Source organism: Neomonachus schauinslandi, chromosome X (assembly GCF_002201575.2).
Source record: "Neomonachus schauinslandi chromosome X, ASM220157v2, whole genome shotgun sequence".
NCBI lineage: Eukaryota > Metazoa > Chordata > Mammalia > Carnivora > Phocidae > Neomonachus > Neomonachus schauinslandi.
In genome coordinates, this window is record NC_058419.1 from 29,527,017 (window position 1) to 29,549,939 (window position 22,923).

The 22,923-nt window shown below is 48.6% G+C and overlaps 1 protein-coding gene across 2 annotated transcripts; it reads right to left on the reverse strand.

The window, feature by feature from the left end:
• Positions 1-424: 424 nt before the first annotated feature.
• On the reverse strand, positions 425-16,845 carry ATP1B4 (ATPase Na+/K+ transporting family member beta 4). 2 transcript variants are annotated; one of them, XM_021686103.1, is made up of 8 exons: positions 16,719-16,845; positions 12,519-12,780; positions 8,035-8,163; positions 7,670-7,774; positions 4,479-4,675; positions 3,742-3,798; positions 1,551-1,646; positions 425-808 (listed from the first exon to the last, which is right to left on the reverse strand). In XM_021686103.1, the coding sequence occupies exons 1-8, from the start codon at positions 16,779-16,781 to the stop codon at positions 647-649; spliced, it is 1,071 nt and encodes a 356-aa protein (XP_021541778.1). In that variant the 5' UTR covers positions 16,782-16,845; the 3' UTR covers positions 425-646. The 2 variants fall into 2 exon arrangements, with proteins under 2 accessions (XP_021541778.1, XP_021541770.1); XM_021686095.1 differs by having other exon boundaries at positions 12,507-12,780.
• Positions 16,846-22,923: the final 6,078 nt, after the last annotated feature.

Here is a 22,923-nt window from a genome sequence, read left to right on the forward strand (position 1 = left end):
TCTATTCCAGAACGATATCCAGTTAGCACTGCTTTCTGTCCCAGCTGAAGATAACCTAGTCTTCAAATCAGTATTATTTAGTTGCCCTTTTGAGGCAGCCAGTTCCTCAAGCACCCTTGGATATACAGTTCTCTAGGTATGGTAGCCCTAGGTGTATTCTGAGTTGGTCTGATTGGTGATTCCCAGGGAAGGAACTTGTCAGGCAGGTTAAGAAAAAAAAAAAAAAAATTTTTTTTTTTTTAAAGTTATCAGCCTGGTTGGGAGGAATCTCACCTCTAAAAACAACAAAATTTTACAAAACACGATGAATTTAAAATCATCATAGATATTCTCCTTCATGGCTCTTGTGAATTTTATCAGATACTATGTTTATACTATGGTGAGACTTCTAGCAGCAAGAATGGGTTTTAGTTTTAAGAAGGGGGAAAGGAAATTAACATCATCTATTTGTCATCAGGAGAAACTACCTTTAAAAAATCAATCCCACAATGTCATTTTATACATATGTCAAAGGCAAGGAAAGATGATCTGCTGTCTTAGGTGTCCATCTGGCTGTGTCCTGAGCGAAGAAAAGGAATTCAGGTACTACCAGGGGGTACATGAAATAAAACAGAAACAGAACTAGTGGGAGCGCCCCGCAAAGTTCTTAGGTTTCTATGTTCAGAGTAAAGATCACCCTACCCACAAAACGATCATTGATGACATCATTTATGATGCCCTTGCCCTTCAGCTGGCACTGGACGGGCACCGCTTGGTTCTTCACCACATCTGTAAAGTGCATTGCCACCAGCGGGGAGGTGTAGTTAACCTGTAGGCGGAAGAACATGAATCCTAAGTGCGAGGAGCGGAGGGCGTGGTGGTGGGTAACAGGATGCAAGGGAGCAGATATTCAGTGCAGGATGGGATAACCCTCACACAGGGAACTGAGCAAATCCCATGATGCCAAGTCACGAATGGCTAAAGCAACTGACATGCTCTCTGCCCTGGGATGGTGGGGAAATGACACTCTTCTTGCATAAGTCACTGTCAGATGTCTGACCCTCCTCTGGGGAAAACCGGTTCTAACTCTGTGTGATAGGATTTTCTGGCTATCAGACCACGAATGAAACCAGAACTAGTATCTTTCCAATGTCTCTGGGAAAGGTGAAGCCTCGCCCTATGACCCACCACCGCCGCCCCAAGGCTTCACCTGGGAGAAGCAGGCAGGTGTGATTATTTGGGTATCGTGGAGTGCAATGACAGTGATCTGTCTGCTCCTGGCTCTGCCACTAATTAGCTATATGTGTTGGGCAAGTCGCTTTCTCTCTCTGAACTCGAATTTCTCCATCTATAATCTGAAGGAGTTAGACCAGACCAGAGCTGAAATACCTTCAGATACAGAAAGGAGTGGTTGTACTAGGAATTGGTAGAGGGAGCTCCTGGTCTTGGCCAGCCACTGTTCACCCCACTGTTACTACATGCTGCTCCCTAATTCTCAGAAATTCCGAACAGCCCTGCCTCTGTCTCTGAGCCCTTTCTGACAGCAAAGACTGAAAAGGATACAGGCTTACGTGAGTCAGTTTGCCATAGTAAGGGTAGTAGCGAAGGTCAAAAGAAGCCGACTCTGGGTAGTAATTGATGGATCGGATGTCATTTTCATCGCCTCTCTGGAAGTAAAAGCAGGTGTATGTGGGATGCCGGGTCCCCTGGTGGGTTGAAGCCTGAGCTCAAGGGGCCTGTGCCCCAGGTGAAATCACAATGTGACCCATAACCAACTGTCCCAGGAAGACCCATGAAAGCAGAATGGGGCATAGCTTACCTATCCCCAGAGCATTTCCAGGGAGAGACTGTGCCTCGGTTTTCAGTTGAAAGAATATTGAATGGAAGGCCTGGACTGAGGAGGCCGAATGTGCTCGATATAGTTCTGTACTGGCTCCTAGGGGACCCAGACAGAAGGGCTCCGGAAGGCTGGCAGTAGCTGGTGCTGCTCTAGCAAGAGGGCCTACCATGCCAGCCCCTCTCCAAAAAAAAAAAAAAAAAAAAAAATCATCCTGGGCCTGGCACCCAGTCTTGGACGTTGAGGCAGGTAGATGTTAGAACATATTGAGTAAATCCCACGCCATGACAACTTGCACACCGTGGGCTCAGTTCTGTTGGAAGGTAGACCAGGTGCACAGGGATCTGCTGCCTAGGGACACAGCCTATAGTCTGGCCCACCGAAACTCATGTGTCTGACCACCTTCTCCGTAGTGCTTAATTGCAGGAGGTGAACTCAGGAGGATAAGCAAGAGGGAACCAGCACTGCAAAGATGAAATAAATAAGTGTACCCTCATCATATCATGTCAGGTAGGGGACTGACCATTCTGCCTATGCATTGGCTTGCCCTGTATAGCAGAGGTCTGGGGGCTAACAGACAGTGCTCACTACTAGCGGATCACTCACTGGGGTCATGGGATTGCTTCTGTCAATATAGTGTAATCGTTCAGAGTATACTCTTATTCTAGTGATGACCTTGTCCTGCTTGATTTCCACAAGTGGGTGTGGATTTTGACCAACTGATTATTATGGAATGTATGACGACTCTGACTATTTCTTGTTTTCTTTTTAAAGGACGGTTCTTAGCAAGGTTCTTTGTAAACGGAAAAACGAATGGCTTCCACTAGGGAACTATAAGCAGGGCTCAAGCCAATTAGTATGCTAGTTTAAGACTGAGTCGGTCTTTATGATTTACTTACATTTTCTTCTAGAAAGCAACGCAGTTCACGTCTGTGAATAGCCTGTGGAATCAGTGCCACTAGTTTGTCTTCACGTCTGGAGTGTGTGTATATTTACGCACACTCATGTCCGTGTGGACAGAATGGATGTCCTTCCTACCTTGTTCACGGGGCAAACCACGGCCTGACCTTTCAACCCTCATCTTCCGTGTCCCCGCTGCACCTTTCACAGCAGCTGTAATACGTGGTTGCCCCGATTTCAGAGACCGAGTCATAGCTATCTCAGCACCCCTAACACCTAGCAAAGTACCTGGCGTAGCCTAAGGGATCAATAAATGCTGCCTCTTTCTGCTTTCTGACCCACCACCCTCAAGGCTGGAGGTCTGAGGACAGTAGCGAGGCAGCCGTCCAGGGCTGGGGGTGCAGTGCATGTTAGGAAACCGGAGGGAGCTACTGCTTCCGGTTTGAGAAGCAAACCCAAGATCTAGGGCTTCTTCCTACAAAGGAGCTAATTGGCGCAGATGAGATAGAAGTTAATGGTCCCTCGAAGGACAGTTAATTAGCATATTAATGGAGTTCTGTTTATACTTCCCTGGTAGTCCTTTGTTATTGTAACACGGAGTGCCACTGGTCATTGCTGCAAAAAGGGAAATTCTGGTTTAAAAGCAGGGACTAATGACTCTAATGAAAGCTGGTTTAGTTCAAAGAAACAAGTAATTAGAGCTAAAAGCAAAAGTGTAAACAGAATCCCAGTTAATGACATGGCCCGTTGTCGGTCCCTGCTGTGGCCCTTAGCAGGTTCATTCTTTGGCGTTCACAGGTATAAACCAGTGAGGACACACACAGTCGCACGACACACACAGACGTGAATTGAATGCTTTCTGGCAAGAGGGAGGCCAGAAGGTACTAGAGGGAGGCGTAGTTATGACATACTAACCTTTCCCTAACCCATAGCCCGGCATCCATGGTGAAACCCTTGGAAGGGATGAACCATCTTTTTACATAAAACAGATGGGCTAGCAATACTTACTCAAAAAGGCACTTTACCTGAACTTTGCAGGACACCTTCACAGGATCCCCAAGCTCAGGACGAAAGCCTACAATCTATCAAAAGAAAACCAGCATTGTTGTTGTTGTTGTTGTTGTTGTTGTTGTTGAACATCAAAACACAAAACGGATTGGACAGTAAAAATGGGGCTTTTCTAAACCCCCCCTTAAGCCACCCCTTCCGTAGGCATAAACTTAACCTATTTCACCCTCTCAGGAATGTTACAAAAAGCAAAAAATGCAAAAATATCTCCAGAGCCGTGCAGCTCAGCTTACTCCTTGTTGTATTTGTGCCTGATGTTTGTACAATGGTAACGGCAGCAAGAGAACCCTGAAGCTGTAAAGAACTTTCTGGTTTTAAGAAGGATGTGCCTGGTAGGGCTCTACCACACCTAAGGCATGGCAGGAGAGGAGGAAAATGTGTCTCTTGTGATAGAAGACTTGCCCCTCCCATCATGTCAGTCCCCTGTTCCAAACAGCTCAGGACCTCGTTACTGACAGAGGGCATCAGAGGGCAGGTTAGGGGTGGGAGAGGAGGGTGGAAATAGGAAGTATTCAGGGAGAAAAAGGGATTATTGCTTGACAGGTGTGTCCGGTTGTTCGAATTACTGATGCTGTCAGTAAGAGTGGCCAGACTTGCAGGGTGTGAAGACAGAGCCCAAGAGAAACGGAGGGGCCAGAGCCTTCCCACCCAGCTCCTCCACTTAGTATCACCGGAGTATCAAGGGCCAGTATACCCGGTTCATCTTTAGAAGGATGCACGGCTGTCCAGTAGAGTAGCCAAAAGTAGGGTCCTCCAAGCCCGAGCAGTTCTTCAGGAAGGAGCGCTTAAACTGGCAGGCCTTCTTGTCTTCATCCTCATCGCCATCTTGGATGAAGTACTGCCCCGGGGGACAATCTACATTCATCTCCTCTTGAAGACTGTCATTGTAACCTAAAGTGTGTGTGGGGGCAGCAGGGGGGAGGTGGGCCTGTTAGACAGGTGCTACAGGGGAGGGCCACGTTTTCAGTAGTCCTCCTGCCTAGTTTCCTTTCTGCAGCATTCTCGTGCTCCTCTGAGAGCCCACTCAGCCTGGCCTAGGCTCTGTGACCTGGCGTCGGTGTCCAAGGCCCCCCCATCAGCCTCTCTCCCGGAAGCCTTTCGGGCTCATCCCCTGGGCCCACTTCGATTGTTTCTCCTTCCCTCCAAACTTTGGAATAGCTATCTCTGGGTCATGTGTTGGTCACCGTATAACTTCCATTTTCCATTATTTTTTTTCAGCGATGGCAAACTGTAAACTGGGGAGGGCTGCCCCTTCTACTTCTGGAAGAGGAAGAGGCACATAGTAGATTCTGGAAGAGGGACTGAATCATGTCACGGCCTGGCTTATATAAGGAAGCAAACCTCTTGGGCTAAATCTTTTTAAGTTCAGTCTAGGAAACATCTCCCTTGGAGGTCCATGAGAGACACCAGACACAAAAACATGAGAAGTGTGTGTTGTGGGACAGGAGGGAGGGAGAGGAGAAAGAGGGAGGAGGAGGAGATAAACCAGCTTCTCATCCTTTACAGACCGAAGTTAGCACCACAAAAGAGAAGCTTAGGTTGAAAGACAGAAACCAACGACAAGCTGTAGGGTCTCCCCCGAGAACGTGAGAGGGTGAGATCTTGTCTACTGAGAACCTAGGCACTCAGGGTTCATGTCCATTTACATCGGATGGAAAGGAGCATGTGTCCAAGGTATACATATCACGGGGAGAGAGCTGAAAAGGGGCTGTCTGTGAGCTTACTCTTTGGACTACCAGATGCCACTGAACTGGGCTTTGGAAATGACTGCATTATTTCCAGTTTGGTTTTAAATGACGGAGTCCAGTTAGTCCTGTTAGGTCCAGCCCCCATGCACTCACGTTCCCAGTAGCTTAGTTTTTCAGAGGAGTCTGTGCACCTATGATCTACCGGGGGTAAAACTCCAGATGGACTGCTGGGTTGTCATCTAGACAGGTTGTGACTTGGGTTTAATATTATTAAGGAGCACCTGGGAATTTTAAATCTATTCCAATTACGGTTAAGCCTTTATTTTTCCTTTGACAAAGCTACATTGGACTCAAGTTTTCGTTTTAATCTTTTTTTTTTTTTTTTAGAACAAGAACTATGTTCAAATAATAAGTTTCTAAATAGAAGCTCTAATCACGTGCTCATTGTTTCTCTTGAGGTAGTTCCATTAAAAATAATGTGACATGGGCATGACCCTTATTGCAAAATCCCAGTCCTCGTGGGAATGAAATTGATACTCTGGGATGTCTATTTCAGAGATGTGTTCCTTTTAAATAGGGCATGTTATCTACCCTTAGGAACTAAAAACCCAATGCTTTGCCTAATGTTCTCCATCTCTGTCGTCAGGTCAGAATTGGTATTTCTCTATCTACTAGCTTCTTGGAGGGATTTCCTCAGCAGAGATTCTGACAACACACTTGCAATAGCTCACAGACAGTTTGAAAGAAAAGACGAGACTGTGCTGGCTCTGATGCCCAAAACGTTTTTGTTTTTGTTTTTGAGCTCAAAAAACTACATGGATTCAGAAGGGACCCAGTCCCCCTCATTTTACAGATGAGGAATCTGAAACTCAGACTTCCCCAAAATGACACTGAGCATGACTGTTACAAAGCTGAGTTTCTAAGTCCCGGTCATATGGCAGCAACAAAGAATTACAAAAAGCAGTATTTCTCAAGCCTTAAAGTTTATAGAGATCACCTGTGGATTTTGTTCAAGTGCCGATCCTGATTCAACAGGTCTGGGGTGGGGCCTGAGAGCCTGCCCTTCTAACAAACTCCCAGGGGATGCTGATGCTGCGGGTCCTGGACCACACTTCCAGTAGCGAAGGTGTCACAACCATGGATGTGGTTTTAAACACTGGTTCGGCTGCTGGGAGACTTTTATCACGTTCCCCTTTCTGAGCCTCAGTTGCCCATTTGTAGAATGGAGATGGTAGATTCTTTATGTAGCCCCAATGCGGGGCTTGAACTCACAACCCTAAGATCGAAACCTGAGCTGAGATCAGGAGTTGGACACTTAACCGACGACTGAGCCACCCAGGCCCCCTGACGGTAGCTTCTATGCAGGGTTAAAGTTAAATGACAAAATTTATGCATTTACATAACCCTTCCCATCACACAAGAGATTGTTTTTCTCTTTCAGTGCACATTCTACTGCTCCCTATCCCTCCATTTCAGCCAGGCAGGGACAACCAAAGCAATGAAACTGGCTTTTTTCCACAACTAATTTGTGCAGCCCACTGGGGCTTAGAGCCTGCGTGCTCTGTGTCGGACCTTAACCAAACTGCTACCTCAGCTTTCAGTCCATGGAAGGGCTTCTCAAAAAGCCACTCGGTCCCTGAAAGTGTATCTGATGACGCTAGAGATAGGCATCTTGCAAACATTTCCTATCAAAATGTTGGAGTGACTGTCACCCAGAGATTCTTTCTCTAACTCCCTGCCAGGATGCTATTAAATCAAGACCCTTGCTCTCTTCCTTCAAGATGGCCCATCTCCAAGAAAGGAATTCTCTTACCTTGAGAAAGTATAGGAGGCAGGAATCTTCCCATTCTGGAGAACACTCTTCTTTTCTCACCACTACCCACCCCCTGGAATGATCTTTTATAAATGGTCATTATTGAGCCATCTGGATGTTTAAGAAAACAAATTCTCTGCCCCCAGTGAACTTAGCATCTTGCTGGAGACTTGGCTTATATGCTTTCAAGACAACATACAATCACAAACTAGAACAGTCTTGATTGTATATACAGGTGCTGAGGGGGATGCAAGGTAAGGAAAGACCAGGATGGGCTGGGGTTAGTAAGGGTGGGATTTCTGGTGAATTGTGAATTTCGAATCCCCCACCCCCAACCCATCACCTTTCCACAGAGATTTCCCCCATTCAAAGGCACTTACTTACCCTGGAGAAAGCCATTTAGGCTAATGACATAATGCTGCCAAGTGTCAGGTTCAGAAACGTTGAAGTTGAAGTTAAGGCTATGGGCGAAGGGTCTAATCATAACTCCTGGCAATGAAAACAGGTCTTGGATATATTAACCCGTTCTTGGGATAATTTTTTTGTATTGATTCCCATGAAACCATTACCCCCCAGGCAATCAAAACAAAAAGGACCATAATTTGCCAAGTACCATTTTACTTTTACTCTTAATAATTGAATCCCTAAGTCATTACCAGGAAGAGCCAAAGTTAATTGAGGCTGAACATGCTGTCCAAGCAGATTTCTGTCCAGCGACTGCTGACAGCACAGGGCATCTGGGCACTCACCAGGAGGCTTCACCCTCTCAGTGAAGGTCGGCATGTAGGGACTGATGGTCAGAAATAGCGTGTACATGCAGAGGGTGATGACAGCGGCCAGGGAGGCATAGAAGAAGAAGTAAATGACTAAGATCAGGCCTGCAGAAGGATCAGAGATGAGAGTGGTCAGTGCTTGCCAACTAGCCCTCCTGCCTCCTCGCTTGAACTCATGAGCTAGAACCAACCCCAACATGTGAGATGGCTTTTATTTATTTATTTATTTATTTATTTATCCATATTCCCCAGATTCAGTATGTCCTTGCTTATTCAGATTTCACCAATTTGGAATTCGTGAGAACTGTGCCGGAGGTCTGATTGCAGTGTACCTTTACAGCATCTCCGATGGAAGGGCTTGTTGAGCAGATGATGGCCATGAGCAAGATTACAGGGGAGTGGAGTTGAGAGTACTGCAGAGGGCAAATTGCTTGGGAGCCCTCATTAAAGCAGGTGCCCTGAAAAGTCCTAGCGGCTTGGCTCCAGTGATTATATGTATTTGCAAGAGACGAAAACAGCATTTCTTTTCACATAGCCTATAATTCAAACTTTTGATTAATTTCCGCTGGACTTGCCTCTACTCTAATCAAGGCAAAGTGAGGCCTCACCCTACTTATTTCAAATCTTATTCATCTTTAGCAAAAGTTTAAGTGGCTCTGCTTTTCCAAAAGAACACGCGACGGGGAAGGAAGGAGGAAGAAACTGTACTTAATTATCGACACTTGCTCTACCTGTGAGCTTGGGCAAGTTCCAGAACCTCTCTGTGCCCCCAAGTCCTCACAGGTAAAATGGGAACAAGCTTAGCACTTCACCTCATATACTGATCTACATCCCTAACAATATCTGAAATTCCGCTTCTCCTCGCGTCCTTTCCTGACCTTACCATTTCCTCGCTGTTTCATCTTGGACATACTGCTCGCCTCTCTGGGCCTCAATTTCCTCATCTGTACAATGAGGACTATAATAGGACTTCCTTCTTGGTGTGGGACGCTGCATATAAATAGCATAGCACAGAGCCTGGCAGATACCAAGTGAGCTCTTTACACGGCAGGTCCTCACCATTGTTATTATTCATGTGCTTATTGCTGTAGGACCCAAAGAAGCACGGTTGTCTGAATGCCTCCTCCGCAGGCTGTTTTGGGATTAGATTTGCCCCAGGATGAGGCAGCACCGAGTGAGGTGAATGAGCCCGAGATGGCTGCTGAGAAGCTCTTTTCAAGTCTTCCTTGGGGCCCTCTCCGGCAACAGTATCTGGCTCCGCTCACAGCAATGACATGATGTCGGAACAGACAGATTTGAACTGAATCACGAACCAGAAACCGGAGCAAACCACATAACTCTGCTGTACCCAAAACTGAATCCAAATATTAATTTTTAAATTGAACCATGAACCAAATAAAATTAACCAGAAGGGGGGGGGTAGGGAGGAGCGGAGGAAGGGAGAAAAAAGATCCTCAGGCATCCAACTGGAAATGGAACCTTGATGTTTCATAAGGTGAACTGAGGCAGAACTGGGGCAGGAACACATCGATTCCGCTGGAATCCCTGGAGAAGAAACAGCAGCGCCCGTGCGCCTGTGGTACTTGGCTCCTGCCCACTGGCTGCCCTGATGGGATGTGCCCTGTGCCTCCTCCCCCCTTCCTCAACCCCGGTCCCCAGTCCTGGGAAGGGGTCAATGACTGGAGCCATCCTGGGGGACTAGAAGACTCAGTCTCATGGATGAAAGGAAAGCAATGGGATACAGGTACATTCCCTTGGAGATGTCTTCTGCCTTGCGTAGGATATATGGCTAGGAAGTGTAGAGGGGAGAATGGCACTAGTGGTGAGCGCCCTGAGCCTTACCCCTGAGCTATGCCCTGAAGTCTGTGATGGGCTAACACAGCTTCCCACCCCCCCATCCCCACCAAGGAAGACCAAGCACCATACCCATCGGAACCCACTGAACCCTCCAACTTTTTCTGCCCTGGATGTCCAGGTTTTACTTGGGCTACTCCTCTAGGTAATCCAGGGGTCTCTTCTGAATGCCTTACCTAAGCCTGGGCCCCATGATCTAGATTCTTCATTCCTCCCACCAAAACATCCCATCAGGTCCTGAGACCCTATCCATCAGGGCCTTGCTCATCACTACACTTCATGAAGACAATGTGGTGTTCCAGCAAGAGGATGAGCCCCAGTGTTCATCTGACCTGGGCTTGAATTCCAGTGCTGCAGCTTAATAACTGTGTGACTTTAGATAAGTTACTTACCCTCTCTAAGCCTCAGTTTCTGCATCTGTAAAATGGGGATAATAATATTACTACCTCATATGGTTCTTGTCAGTATCCAATAAAATAACAGATAGTTCCTAAAAATAGAAGTTGCCCAGCTACCAAAGGAAAAACCCGGAATAGTATAATCATAGGCTGGGTGAATAATGTTGGTCATGTCGATGTGCAGGCTGGGATAGGGTTAGTAAATACTCAAGTGGGCACCTAGTTTTCAAGCAAGAGGGCAGCAAAGAGGGCAGCAAAGCATATGCTTGGTGGCCTAGGCATTAACATCACCATGTGCCCCTTGCCCAGGCATAGCCCAACAGCATAAGCCTGAGTTCCTGGACTCTCCTCAGACCTGCCATCCAGAGGCCCGGATATGGCCTACCATGCGGTGTCCCCACTGCCATGTCTTCCCTGGGCACTTGAAACTTTCTCCCCCATCATTCTCTTTTGGCCTGTGGATTATTCTCCCCAGGGGCCACATGGATCAGCTCATCTGGTGAAATTCCAATGGCTGGCTGTTTAGGGGTTAAAGTACAGCTCCCTCTCCCAGAATCACACTTGCATTTCACAAGGCCTATTTTCCCAGTCTTCTTTAGGCAAGGGAGAAACAGCTGTGCCCCCTTAGGAGCCCCAGTGAGTGTCTGGCATTTGTCTGCAGCTTCCAGAATGTTGGAATGTTCCTTGAATGGTACATTTGTTCCAGTTGAGAGTTTGAGGGATTGGCAGGGGTGGGGCTGGGAACTGAGGAGGGGTGAAGGGAGGTGGGCGTTGCTCAGAGCCCCACACCTGCTATTCCTAATTCCAGGAAGGAGGGCTGGCCGTCTCACCCTGACGGAGCTGAATTAGAAACATAAACTAGGTGGGGAGAGAATTCTCAGCCAAAGGGGCCTTTAGAAGGCATGACCGTCAACTTCAGCAACCTAGACCCTGGGCCCTGGGGGACTCTGATTTCATCCACAGAGTCATCTATTTTGTTCTTCTCCTGGGTTAACTGAGTGCCAAGCCAGCGGCTACTCTTTTTCTGGGCTGTGCAGAGAGTGTGGCAAGTGTGAATTTTACCACAGGCTAAATCTCCTGAGGAGAAGGCACAGCATGAATAGTTCAAGAGGTGAGTAGGACCCTGGGAAAGGGGTGCTGGAGAGGTCGTGAAGTCAAGGCCGTGGCTAAGGAATGCCATTCTGCCACTGATTGAGCGCGACGGGGGCTCGGCTGTAATCGCCAGAAATGACCCCTTTAAACGGAATTTCTCTGTGTACACCGTGGGAGCCTAAAGCACCCACAAGCCGGGGCCAAGGGCAGGCCTCCTGGCTTTCCTTTTCTGACATTACTGGGTGAAATGATGAGATTTTATAAATCCGCGGTCAAGTTAGCAGGGACTGGGGTCTCATATCCTAGCAACAGTCTACTGCATAGTACAGTTGACCCTTGAACAGCGCGGGGCTTAGGGGTGCCAACCCCCGTGCGGCTGAAAATCTGTGTCTAAGTCTTGACTCCCCCAAACGTAACTCCTAATAGCCCACTGTTGACCAGAAGCCAGGAAGAGTCAATTCACACGTATTTGGTACATTACATGTGGGATATGCTGTCTGCTTACGATAAAGTAAGCTACAGAGAAGGCAATCTTGTGGAAGAGAAAATACATTTACAGCACTACGCTGTATTTATGGGGGAAAACACAGCACCTGTGTGGGGCAGTGCCGTTCAAACCTGTGTTGTTCAAGGGTCAACTGTGCTTTCAAGTTTACAACTGGAGCATCTGACGGGAGCCTCAGGCTGATCCTGTGGGAGAAACATGGTAGGGATTGTTTCCCTCATTTGGCAGGTGAGGAAGAATGAGGCTCAGAGAGGGTAAAGGATGAGCCCAAGGTCACACAGATAGAAAGTGATGGGGCCGGGACTTAAACAACAACAACAAATCTGTGCTTTCTCAACTCATTCTTACTGTCTCTCTGCATCGCAAAGGAAGTTGAGCCCAGCGGCTTTCAGCTCCACAATCTAGTGTGTTTACATACTTGGAGTTTCTTCCGATGGGATCTGCCCACAGTCCAGGCATTTCCCTAGGCATCCAGCCCTTCACACGAAATCTAAGAGAAGTTTGCAGACAAGCCCATCCAACGTATGGTAAAGGAGTCCTGGACACCAAGCCAAAAGCAAAGGACACCCGACTGGGACATTGGGACAACTGGGACTTACTCCAACTCTGACCTGTTCGGGCCAGAGACATCCTTTTCTCCGGATCCCACAGGTATTCGCTCACGATCTGCCATCTCTGCCACCAAGCATTGCCTGCTGGCTGACCTTGACCCTTTTCCTCCTCCTTTTCTTTCTCTTCTATCTCTTCCTCTTCGTCCTCCTCCTCTTCTTCCTCCTCCTCCTCCAAATCGGGTACCACCATCACCCGAGCCTCTTCTTCAGCTTCTTCCTCTTCATCTGCTAAGTAGTTCTGGTTCACTTCATCCTGATCATCCTGGAATGGTGACAAAACACAGTCCCCTTTTTGAAAAAAATTCCCCAGGGCGCATCCCACCAGTCAAAAGGAATGGAAAACGACTCAATATTCAGAGACGCTTCCCCCTCGTTACAAGAGGCACATGTTCTCTCTCTCTCTCTCTCTGCTCTTTTGGAGGAAATATCCTTTCTTTGACCCATTTTGACCCAATATTCTTTCCACAGAGGTGTAAGTTTTATTCTCAGCTGCAGGGCCTTGGGCTCTACCCCCCAGGACTCTGCTTATGTCACTCCTCCGTCCTGGGGCCTTGGCCTCGCTTTGTCTGGCCTGTTAGGGCAGAGCTGAGCTCAACACCGGAGAACAGACTCATTTTAGACACTTGAGTCCACCATGGCAAATTCTAAGTCCAAGCCAGCTTTACCGTCGGTCCTGTAGCTGGCAGGTGCTCAACCTGACCATCCACGTTGTATCTGAAAGTAGCCTGGGACAGACAGCAGGAGGAGAGGCCAGTGGCTGGACCCCTCCTCAAAACTTAGACTCCCTCCCTAGCAAAAACAAAACACAGGGGTCTGTTTGCTGCTTCTCTGACTGTTGCCTGGGCTGGCACCTCCGCCGGTCGAACAGACTCCCGAAGGTCTGGAACCTCAACTGATACTTCCTTAGTCTCCCCCCATCCCCCACCCCCACCCCATACCCTAGGCAAAAATCTGGGCACGTAGTGAGTGCTCAGCACATATCTGTTGATTGACTGATTGCAGTCATTGAGATCTGAAACTATAATCTTCTCTGAGTGATTCTAAGGAAATTAAACAAAAAAAGAGAAACCCAGACTTCACCAACGGTATTTCAAATGCCTCCCAGCCATAGGCAGGAGAGTTGGATCTTTGCTCTTTGGGGGTCTGCCAAGGCTCACTGCAGCAGCAGAAAATGAGGCCACCCTCCCTTCTCTCTGCTGTCCAAATCTGAAGGGTGGCGGGGCCTGTGCACCTGTTGGGGTTGGATGTGTCAAATGATAGAGGCCAGGGGCTCCATGCTGCCCCCTCCCTGCCTGATTCCTCAAAGGCCGTTTAGAGGACACTCAGCTAAAAATGCTGCCATTGGTGGGGGGGGGGGGGTGCCTCAGAAAATTGGATTGTTCAGAATTAGTAAAAGGGACAGAGAATGACAAGGCTCTGCTCTCAGTGTTCTGTCTGGCCAGCACTGTCTAGCTCTGGATCGTAAGCACTTCTGAATGGCTCTCGAGTTTGTTCCAATGTACAGCTTTCTATCACACACCATACTAGAACTGACTGGGACCCTGAAGATTCCCTTGTCCCTCGGAGGCCCAGAGAGGGAGCAGGACATAGCTGTAGCCACACAGCGAGTTTGTGATCGAGTTGACAGAACCTGTGTCTCTTGTTACCCGGGACAGTGACGTGTCTCCCCTCGCGCACTGAGCGCAAGCGCCCAGACGCTGTTAACAGAATGATGGAGCCACCACAGGTGTGTCGGGTTCTGTGCTCCCAAGAGATTGTAGGTGCTCATAATCAAGGATTTCTGGCTCTGACGTGGACTCACGGTACAAGGCTCAGAAAAGCCCCCATCACTCGGCATTGAATGGACTAATAAATGTTCTTAAATCTCTTTACCTTGTGTGCGAACACACGGACGCATTTGACCTCACCAACTACATTCTGAGCACCCAAGGGGCAGAGTGGATATTTTCCAACTCCTTGATGGCCCTGCCCCCGTGTGGGGCCCACAGCTCGGGAGCCGGTGGGGACCGAACGAGCGCCAGTGGTAACTGCCCCGCTTAAAACCTGAGCCTGGACTCTGGGGAAATTGCTCTCACAGAGCTTGTCGTCCTAAACCCCAGCAGCCTTGTGGACTGTGGTGTGTAGTCCTCATGGCCCCCCAAGAATCTACTGCACCTGGGAATCTCCGAGAATTTGAGGTGGAATGGTTCACTGCGAAAGGATTTATAGTCCCCTTTATGTTTTCTGAACAACTTTTCTCTCCCTCTTGCCCGGGGGGGCCTGCCCTCCACCTCTGCTCCACAGAGGAGGCAGCTGGCCTGGGCCTCAGCCTGATCTTATTTGTAGATATGAGCTTTCATGATAATCCCATTAAAGATGGCTTGTCATTTAAAGCTTTACCCTCCCGGGAAGAATTAACCTTCTCCGAGCTAATTTCCCCACGGCTCTCACACTGCCTGAGTTTCAGGAATCTCAAATGTCTTTTTTGCTCTCTGCTTCCCGGGACAGGAGAACCTCACATTGTGCAAGGGAGGCACTTTTGTGCAACTAACTATTTAACAGAATCCTGTAGGGAATCCTTTGGTGATGAGAGGCAGTGCCCTCCTGTGATAGTGTGTTTGAATGTGCTGGAATATAGTAGTGGGTGTGTGCCGGGGCCATCATGTTGCCCTAAAAGGGAAGAGTCTGAAGGGCAGAGGGTGGCTCCATTTTGAGCACTCTAAATATATAAACATATAAACATATAAATAAACAGTGTGACCCAAAGGATAAATTTGTGCCCTGCATTGAGTAACACCATGTAAACGTTTGAATGGTTGGTTGATTTTAAAGAGAAATTAGCATATGATTAACCACTGCATTAAATAGTTTCTTTTTAAATTTGATCAAGTATTCCCTCTAAAGGGCAAGATCCCCCGATGCTTTTAAAATCAAGCATTTCCTATAAAGAGCAAGCTCCTCTGATGCACTTGACAAATAACTGAACCTATACACAACCCTTTAGCAACATTACGGAGAAAAGAAGCCAAGGAAGGATGAGTTCTAGGTGCCCTACAGGCTGTGAGTGCTCCAAAAGCTGGGAGGGACTCTTGAAATGCCCAAAGAAAGATTCTACACGGTGTGGCTGAGAAGGGAAGCCCTCTGTAGGTTGACATGGACTTGGAAGGATTCGTGTTTTCCTCTGAGGGCTGTTGACAGTCTTTACTTAACTCCCTGGTTATGTAAGGGGCCATTTCCAAAGAAAAGTGGATTAAGCTTTGTTTCCTCCTGGGGCTCAGATCACAGCCCTCTCTGGGGGAGATTTCAGACTCCCCCCCTCCAAAAAAAAGTACTGCGTGTGGCATATATTAACGATTTCTAGCAAAGAACATGCAAAGAAACCGTGGGTTCAAAGAAATCTGTGATGCACCCTGGATGAAGATAAATGGCGACAGCAGAGAAGCGCGTGCTGAGTGTGTGTGTGTGTGTGTGTGTGTGCTGGGCGGGGTGGGGTGGGGTGGCAGGCAGGCTGGCAACGGATGGGGGAGGATCAGAGGGCTACGGAGTTGCCTACTGCACGTCTGATAGAAAGAGCCCAAGATTAGAAGTGAGGAAACTTGGCGTTCTCACTAGCTCTCTCACTAACTTGCAAGTCACTCCTGTGCTCTGAGCCCCAGCAGCCTCCTTTACATAATGAGGGGTTCTGGAGAGATGATGTCTAAGATTACGCCCGGCTTCTATCTACGATTCTCTGATTTTTCGCGAGAGTTTGGAATTTCTGCTTTAGAAAAAGAGCAGCTGGGTTCCTCAGGCGCTCCCGCCCTGGGGGACTGAAGACAGCTGGGTGGGCTGTGTCTTTCCCTTCCTCTTCCCCTTCCTCTCTCTCCTGGCTAAAATTTCCTGCTATCGGACCAAAACCTCTACTCCCAGACTCCAAAAGCTCTGTTTGTTTAAATTCTAGACTCCCCCCCCCCAATTTTAGACGGCCCCTATTCTTTGGCATCTTCCCCTCCCCTTGTCTTTTGTTCCCCAGGAAGAGGGGCTTCCTCCTTCAATGCAGCAATTCAGGGCACAGTGGGGTGCCAGGAGTCACCGCTGGATCTTGAAATTATAGGCTTCCTTACACCTCGCTGTTCCTGCCCATGCTGAGGAGCAGCGGCCGGCCGTAAGCCAAGATCTACGCAACCCCCAGCCCACCCCCCTCAAAAGGGCGGGCAAAATATTCTGCTCCCCGGGACTCACGAGTCTGTAGCGATAAGCATAAGGAGAGGCTGGAGCCCTTCTGGACCGGAGCTGCCTTCTCATGGCTGTTCCGTGGGCACAGACGGGGCAGAGGCAGGCCAGGGGGTGAGAGTTCTGGAGCTTCTGCTGGTACAGGAGACACTGGTTGCTGGGGACACTTGGCGCCTAGTAAAAGTGAACCCTCCTGGCATGAGCCCTTCCCCAAAATAATCTAACATGCCCCTCTCTCATTGGTTGGCCCATTCCCTGAATCAAAGGAAAGCCCTTATGGAAAAGCAAGCTCATCATCACAGGGAGGGGGGAGATATTCTGGGTCACGAGGATGAGCGACTCACCACCCCCCTCACCTCACGTCTCTACCCGCCCTCTGCCCTTCTCTAGCGCCTGAGGTACTATGGGCCCAATGGAAATCTTCAGTCGTGTTCTTCTCAATTGAGAGCTGAGTATCAGTGTGTGCAGGAGGTGGGGGCGTGGGTGGGAGTTGGGGGTGAGGGGACATGGCCAAGAATAACTTTCTTTTTTCATAAGACTGATCTCATGCAAAAGGATCTAGGGTGTCAGGAAAGATTCCCTTTGCTCTCCCCACCCGCCCCCCCACACACACACATCAAGCCACCTACAATATTCCTTATTTGTGTCAACCCATGAGCCCCTTGAAATGTGGATTATGCATTCCGATTTTAGAGGCCAGGCTCCTGCTTTACCCCTCCCCTCCCCAAAGAGGGTCTTGGACATAAAGAAGCCTTTTTCTAGCCCACATGTCAGAATGGCGCCATCAGTCACTGCCCCTCACGCACACACCCCTTGGAATCCTGGCCACATTTCTGTAGTGGTTGAGATCTATATTTATCCCTTAGCATCAGGGCAGGGAACAGGCCAGAACTTTGCAGTGTCAGTTTCCCAGACATATATAACTCCTGAAGCCAATGTGGGATCCAACAAAAGAAAAATTAGTAGAAAGAGCCAAAACATTGTACAGCATTTTTGGTCTGTTCGGTCCACCCCACCAGAGCCTGGGTGGCTAAAAGGCTTGGGTGGAATTTGTGATCCTTCTTTCACAAATCACCCCGTTATACCCAGGTGGCTGAGAATGTTGCAGATAATGAGATTCTGGGCATATACATAACCAAGAAAACCAGCACAATAGCTTACTTAGATAGATTGACTTATTCATAATCCCAAGCCTAGGCTATTCTGATGAAGACAGCTTCAATAGTGGTTAATTTAAAATAAAGACTCCATTTACTAGAACGCTACTAATTAGGACTCTTCCTTAACAGAGTCCCTCCCCGCTCCATACCCTTATTTGATGAGAAAGAGGCCACTGACAAAAAAAGAGAAACTCATTCCTCTTTTTGGACTTTAATAAAAGCAAAATACATTCCAGGGGTTAACCTGATCTCAGTAGATACTGAACTCTCTCACACTTTCTCCAATCAAGCCTTTTGTGTGACTCCTAATGTTAAATATGAGAATCTCAAAGCCCTTTGTAAGCCTCAGAAACCAGAGGATAGGTTAACTAGTCTTGTCTTCCTAACGCAGAAAAGAGCACAGTCATGTAAGCAAGATTTCAAAAATCAAGAGTTGGGGGGCAGCATTATTCACAATAGGCAAGGTCTGGAAGCAACCTAAGTGTCTGTCAGTGGATGAATGGATAAAGAAAGCGTGATACACAGACACACACACACACACACAGAGGACTATCGTTTAGCCATGAGAAAGAAGGAAATCCTGCCATTAGCAACAACATGGATGGACCTTGAGGGCATTATGCCAAGTGAAATAAGTCAGACAACAAAAGGCAAATAGTGTATGCTCCCACTTATATGTGGGCTCTAAAAAAGCCACACTCATAGAAACAGAGTAGAATGGTGGTTAGCAGGGGCTGGGGTGGGGGAATTGGGGAGATGTTGGTCAAAGGGTACAAACTTCCACTTATAAGGTGAACAAGTTCTGGGGATCTAACGTACAGCATGGTGACTATCGTTAATAACACTGTATTATTACTTGAAAGTTGCTAAGAGACTTGATTTTAAGTGTCCTCACCATAAAAAAGAAATGGCACTTAAGTGACGTGATGAAGGTTTTGTCAGCTAACACTATGGTGACCATCATTTTGCAATATATAAGGGAGTCAAACCACCTTGTACACCTAAACGTATACAATGTTATATGTCAATACATCTCAATAAAGCTGGGGAAAAAACCCAAGAGGGGGAAGACAGAAGGAGATTTGGAGCAACGTGACCTCAGGTAACAAAATATTCCATTCTCCAGAATCTCCCACGCCCGAGCCTTCTGGGTCACTTGGGGTTTGCCATACACTTAATATATTTGCAGTGTATTTTGACTATAGCTCAGGCTGCCTTCTGGAATGCCAGCTCTTGGGTGGGGTAAAAGAACAAAATCCCATGGGACCTCAAAGACAGAAATCTGCATGAGTTCACACTCAAAAGACTAGCTACAGGAGAAACCATTCCTGCCACAAGGGCTGGGGGAGCAATCTGCCGCCCAGTGCAGCAGGCTGGAGCGGGAAGTGGCCAGCAGAGCTGCAAGTGAATGGTGGCTACGGAGGCAAGACAGGCAAGGAGAGGCTTTGACAGCAGATCCAACGGCAAATGACTCCAGTCTCTCAAACTGTATATGCCCAGTCCTTGGACGCAGGTGTTCGCAGCTGCTTCTAGAAGCCTCCTCTCCTGGGGGCCTGCTCTGGTCAAACCACATGGTTGCTGGGTTGCTGATGGGGAACAGAAAGCTATGGACTGGGTCTTCCTGTTCCCAGAGGAAGAAAGAGTTGGTAGCACTCTTCAGAGAATCTTCGCCTCCACCGTGAGATGGGCTAGTTTCTGACATCTGTTCTTGTGGGTCACTTCCACAATTGTGTGTGTGTGTGTGTTGGCTGGGGGGAGGGTGGAGTGTGTCCCAGAGCCACCAAAGAGCAGTTGTATAGTGGTGTGCTTTCCTTAAATCTTCAGGGAGTCTCTGGGAGGTCACGTGCAGTGGGGCTTAAGAGTTCTTTGCCATTTCAGTCAGCGGGGGCAGTGCTGGGCATTCTCTAGAACCCCAGACCCTTCCAGCATTAGTGACCTGTGGACTCTGAAGTCATGGGTGCCGAAGCTCCAGGCCAGCCGAGGGCCTGAGGCTGTCCGTGAATACTGCCCGGCATCAGGTGTCATCTTCAAAGTGCATGCAAAAGGGGGAACTTATTTGGGGCTGCAGAGATCAGGGAAGGCTTCCCGGAATAGGCGGGGCTTGGGTTGGACCTTGAAGGGCGGTCCTTCAAGCTGGAACAGCTACTGCCCGACTTTGCTGATGCCAGTATGGTCCCCGGTGCCCGAAGCTCCCCCGCCCGCACAGCTAGCCTCTGAGTAGTGGCCAGTGGGCGTAGCCAGCAGGCTCACTGGCTAAGGCCAGAGGGTTTCCTTGACCTGAATGGTCCAGATAATGGCCCCAGATCCCTACTTCGCTGGGTTCCAGGAAGAACCCTTAGCGCATCACATTCCTGAGCAGAGTTTCCATCTGTCGAGTACAGTTGTACAGTGAGAGATGCTTTCATTTCGAGGGACTGAGGGCTGTGGGTTGGTGACTGTATAAGCCTAGACCCCTAGGGGGAAAAAATGAAGGCTTGGGAAATTGTGAGGTCCTTGTGGAGATTCAAGCCTATTTCCAGTGGCTAAAAGGCACTAATGAGCATAATGCAGACAAGAGACGTCGGTTCAAACAAACAACTAATTGGAATTAAGAGAAGAAGTGTGCAGAGGCCCCTAATGAATGGATATGCTAATTGGTCTTCTTTGCTAGCCCCTTGGGCTTTGGCTGTGACATAGACTAGCCTATTAGATGCCTGCTCTCTAATAGCTGCTGAACGCCGGGCCCTTTATCACCATGGTAACATTGATGTCTAGAGTCTAGCTGAGCCCCGGATCTCTTAATTTACTACTCAGGCGGCTACAATTCTTTGGGTTTTATTATTCTTCGGGCCCCGGGTGCCAGAGTGGCAGTGAATCATGCTTATTCATCCTCTGCACCGCCCACGGTGTCTTTGAATAAGTCAGGGTGTCTCTTACTGTGTGTGATGAGCAGATTATTAAGTTAGAGCCTATTTCTGCCTTAGCTAGACTGGTGCCTCTCAGAAACCCAATGCACCTCTCTAACTGCCTGCTTACCTGCTGCATCAAGTGGCTTTTGGCAAGCAGAGTCATGGCACTGCAGTGGGCCCACAGAGGCCCCAATTCCCAGGAGCTTTGTGCTCGCTGGGTGGGCAGGGAGGGGGAGGAGCGATAGAGGTGGGGCCGCCCCAACCGGTCGACCCCCCGCCCCGGGGAACCGGAGCTCAGGGACACAATCCATCAGAGGGAGCAGTCGGAGGGGGAGTAGGGTTCTGGCTCAGGAACTGTAGTGCTAGAAGTTTCAGTCCCTCTAGGGTTGGGGGTGGGGCCTGGGTGCCCAAGGAGATGCCTTGTTCTGAGGAAGGCAGTAGCCCCCAGTGGCCAGCAGGTACTGGGAGGATGGATTTCCCCTTGTTTTAGAAAAGACCTTTGTTGAAAAGAAGCTGGTCACGGACACCAACTGCCTCTGAAAGCCAGCGAGCCGCTTGTCACTGGAGCTGCCCGAGCTTTGGTCTCTCGGCCAGGGGTGACGAGTAGGCTGGAGGGCCTTGCCGGATGACCTCTTGGGAGTCCTCCAACTTTGACGTCTTCTGTGTCTATATGCGATGCTGTTTAATTTATCAGGGCATACTAAACTTGGATGATACCTTCTACGTACATGTGCTGGCTTCAACTCTAGATGGGTTTGTCTGCGTCTATCTCCAGCCGTAGCTGAGACTTTGCAGCAGGTGCAGGGATGTTTTCCTGACACCTCTGCCACCCGAAAACGGGCAACCTGAAACTAAAGGTTAAACCGGGCAGTAAACCCCCAGATTACCAGGGGCTTGCTAGTAGGGGACGGTCTTGCTTTTTGTGGGTTGGTTTGTCGTGTCATTTTCATGTCACCGCAGCGTTTGGCTGGGCGTTCTCACAGAAGAATTGAGAGATCAGGGGGAAATGTGGGCTACGCAGATGTGGAGCCCCTCCACAAGGCTCGTTTTCTGTTTATTGGGAAAGGAGGGTGGGGGGTGGGCGCGAGGTTTTCTGGAGCTGACTAGAATCTAGGAGGTGGCATTTTTCCCCGTGACAGGCTGGACAGAGAGCCGGAAGCCGAAAGGCAGTCAATCACGTGCGCCGAGCACAGAAGGGGCTGTTGGGCAGCATTGGCCTTTTCCGCCAAACCCTGCCAACCTGTTTATTACCAAGCAACAGCATTTCCCCGCACAAAGGACAGTGATATTAATCCAACTGAACCCACTCTGGATTCAGCAAGCACCAGTCAGAAATCGCAGTGGCTCTCAGCTGCCTCTTAAATCAAAATCAAGTTCATAAGCAAGAGCTTACGGTCTCTCCATCAGCGGCCTGGCTCAGCCACTCGCTTGCCGTAAGGCCACAGGAGTGCCACTTGATTTCTGTGTCGCACCGTCTCCCCACCTTGAAAGAGAGTAAGGCCAGGGCCCCTGCTTCCTTACTCTCAGGAATGCCGTGGGCCCGGAAGGCTTCGGAAGAAGACAGTGAGAGAATTCTGAAGTCAGGTGGAATGAGTGCTCCGTAGGGAGTACAGCATAGTGCTTAAAAGCATGGGCTGTACAGTTGAAACTGGATTCGAATCCAGTGCCCACCCTGAATAGCTTGGGGAAGTTACTTCACCTCTCTGAACCTCAGTGTTCCCATATGTGCACTCATTGGGTTAATGTAAGGATCCTTTTTAAGGGCTCTTCCTCACAAGGCCGATTACCTTACTGATAAAGGGAGCGAGCTCGCTCATGTTGGAGGCAATGTCCCCATCTGGCCTACTAGTGTCTCCTGGGCTAGGGATTTGGGGCCAGCGAAGACAGAGGGGGCATCTGGAGGTGGGGCAGGAGGTGAAAGGTGAAGACAGATGCCCTCAGCTCCAGGTGAGTCTGTATTCAGGAGGTGGACAAGGCCTTTGTGGACCTTCCTTCACATCACAACATGCAAAACAGCGGTTCAAACTTTAGGGCACTCAAAAATCACCATAAGAGCTTGTTAAACATGCACATTCTTAATTAATCCACAGATCACTTATTAATTTCAAAGAAAAAACTGTACCTTTACAATAAAGAGTTATAGAAGACACCCCTTATATAAGTGAT

Excerpts from the sequence above, each read along its gene's own strand:
- ATP1B4 (XM_021686095.1), bottom strand. The coding sequence starts at position 16,781 with ATGAGAAGGCAGCTCCGGTCCAGAAGGGCTCCAGCCTCTCCTTATGCT. Across the intron at positions 8,164-12,506 it reads CCGAACAGGTCAGAGTTGGA|GCCTGATCTTAGTCATTTAC; the intron begins GTAAGTCCCAGT and ends ATCCTTCTGCAG. Across the intron at positions 4,676-7,669 it reads CCTAAATGGCTTTCTCCAGG|GTTACAATGACAGTCTTCAA; the intron begins GTAAGTAAGTGC and ends CACACACTTTAG.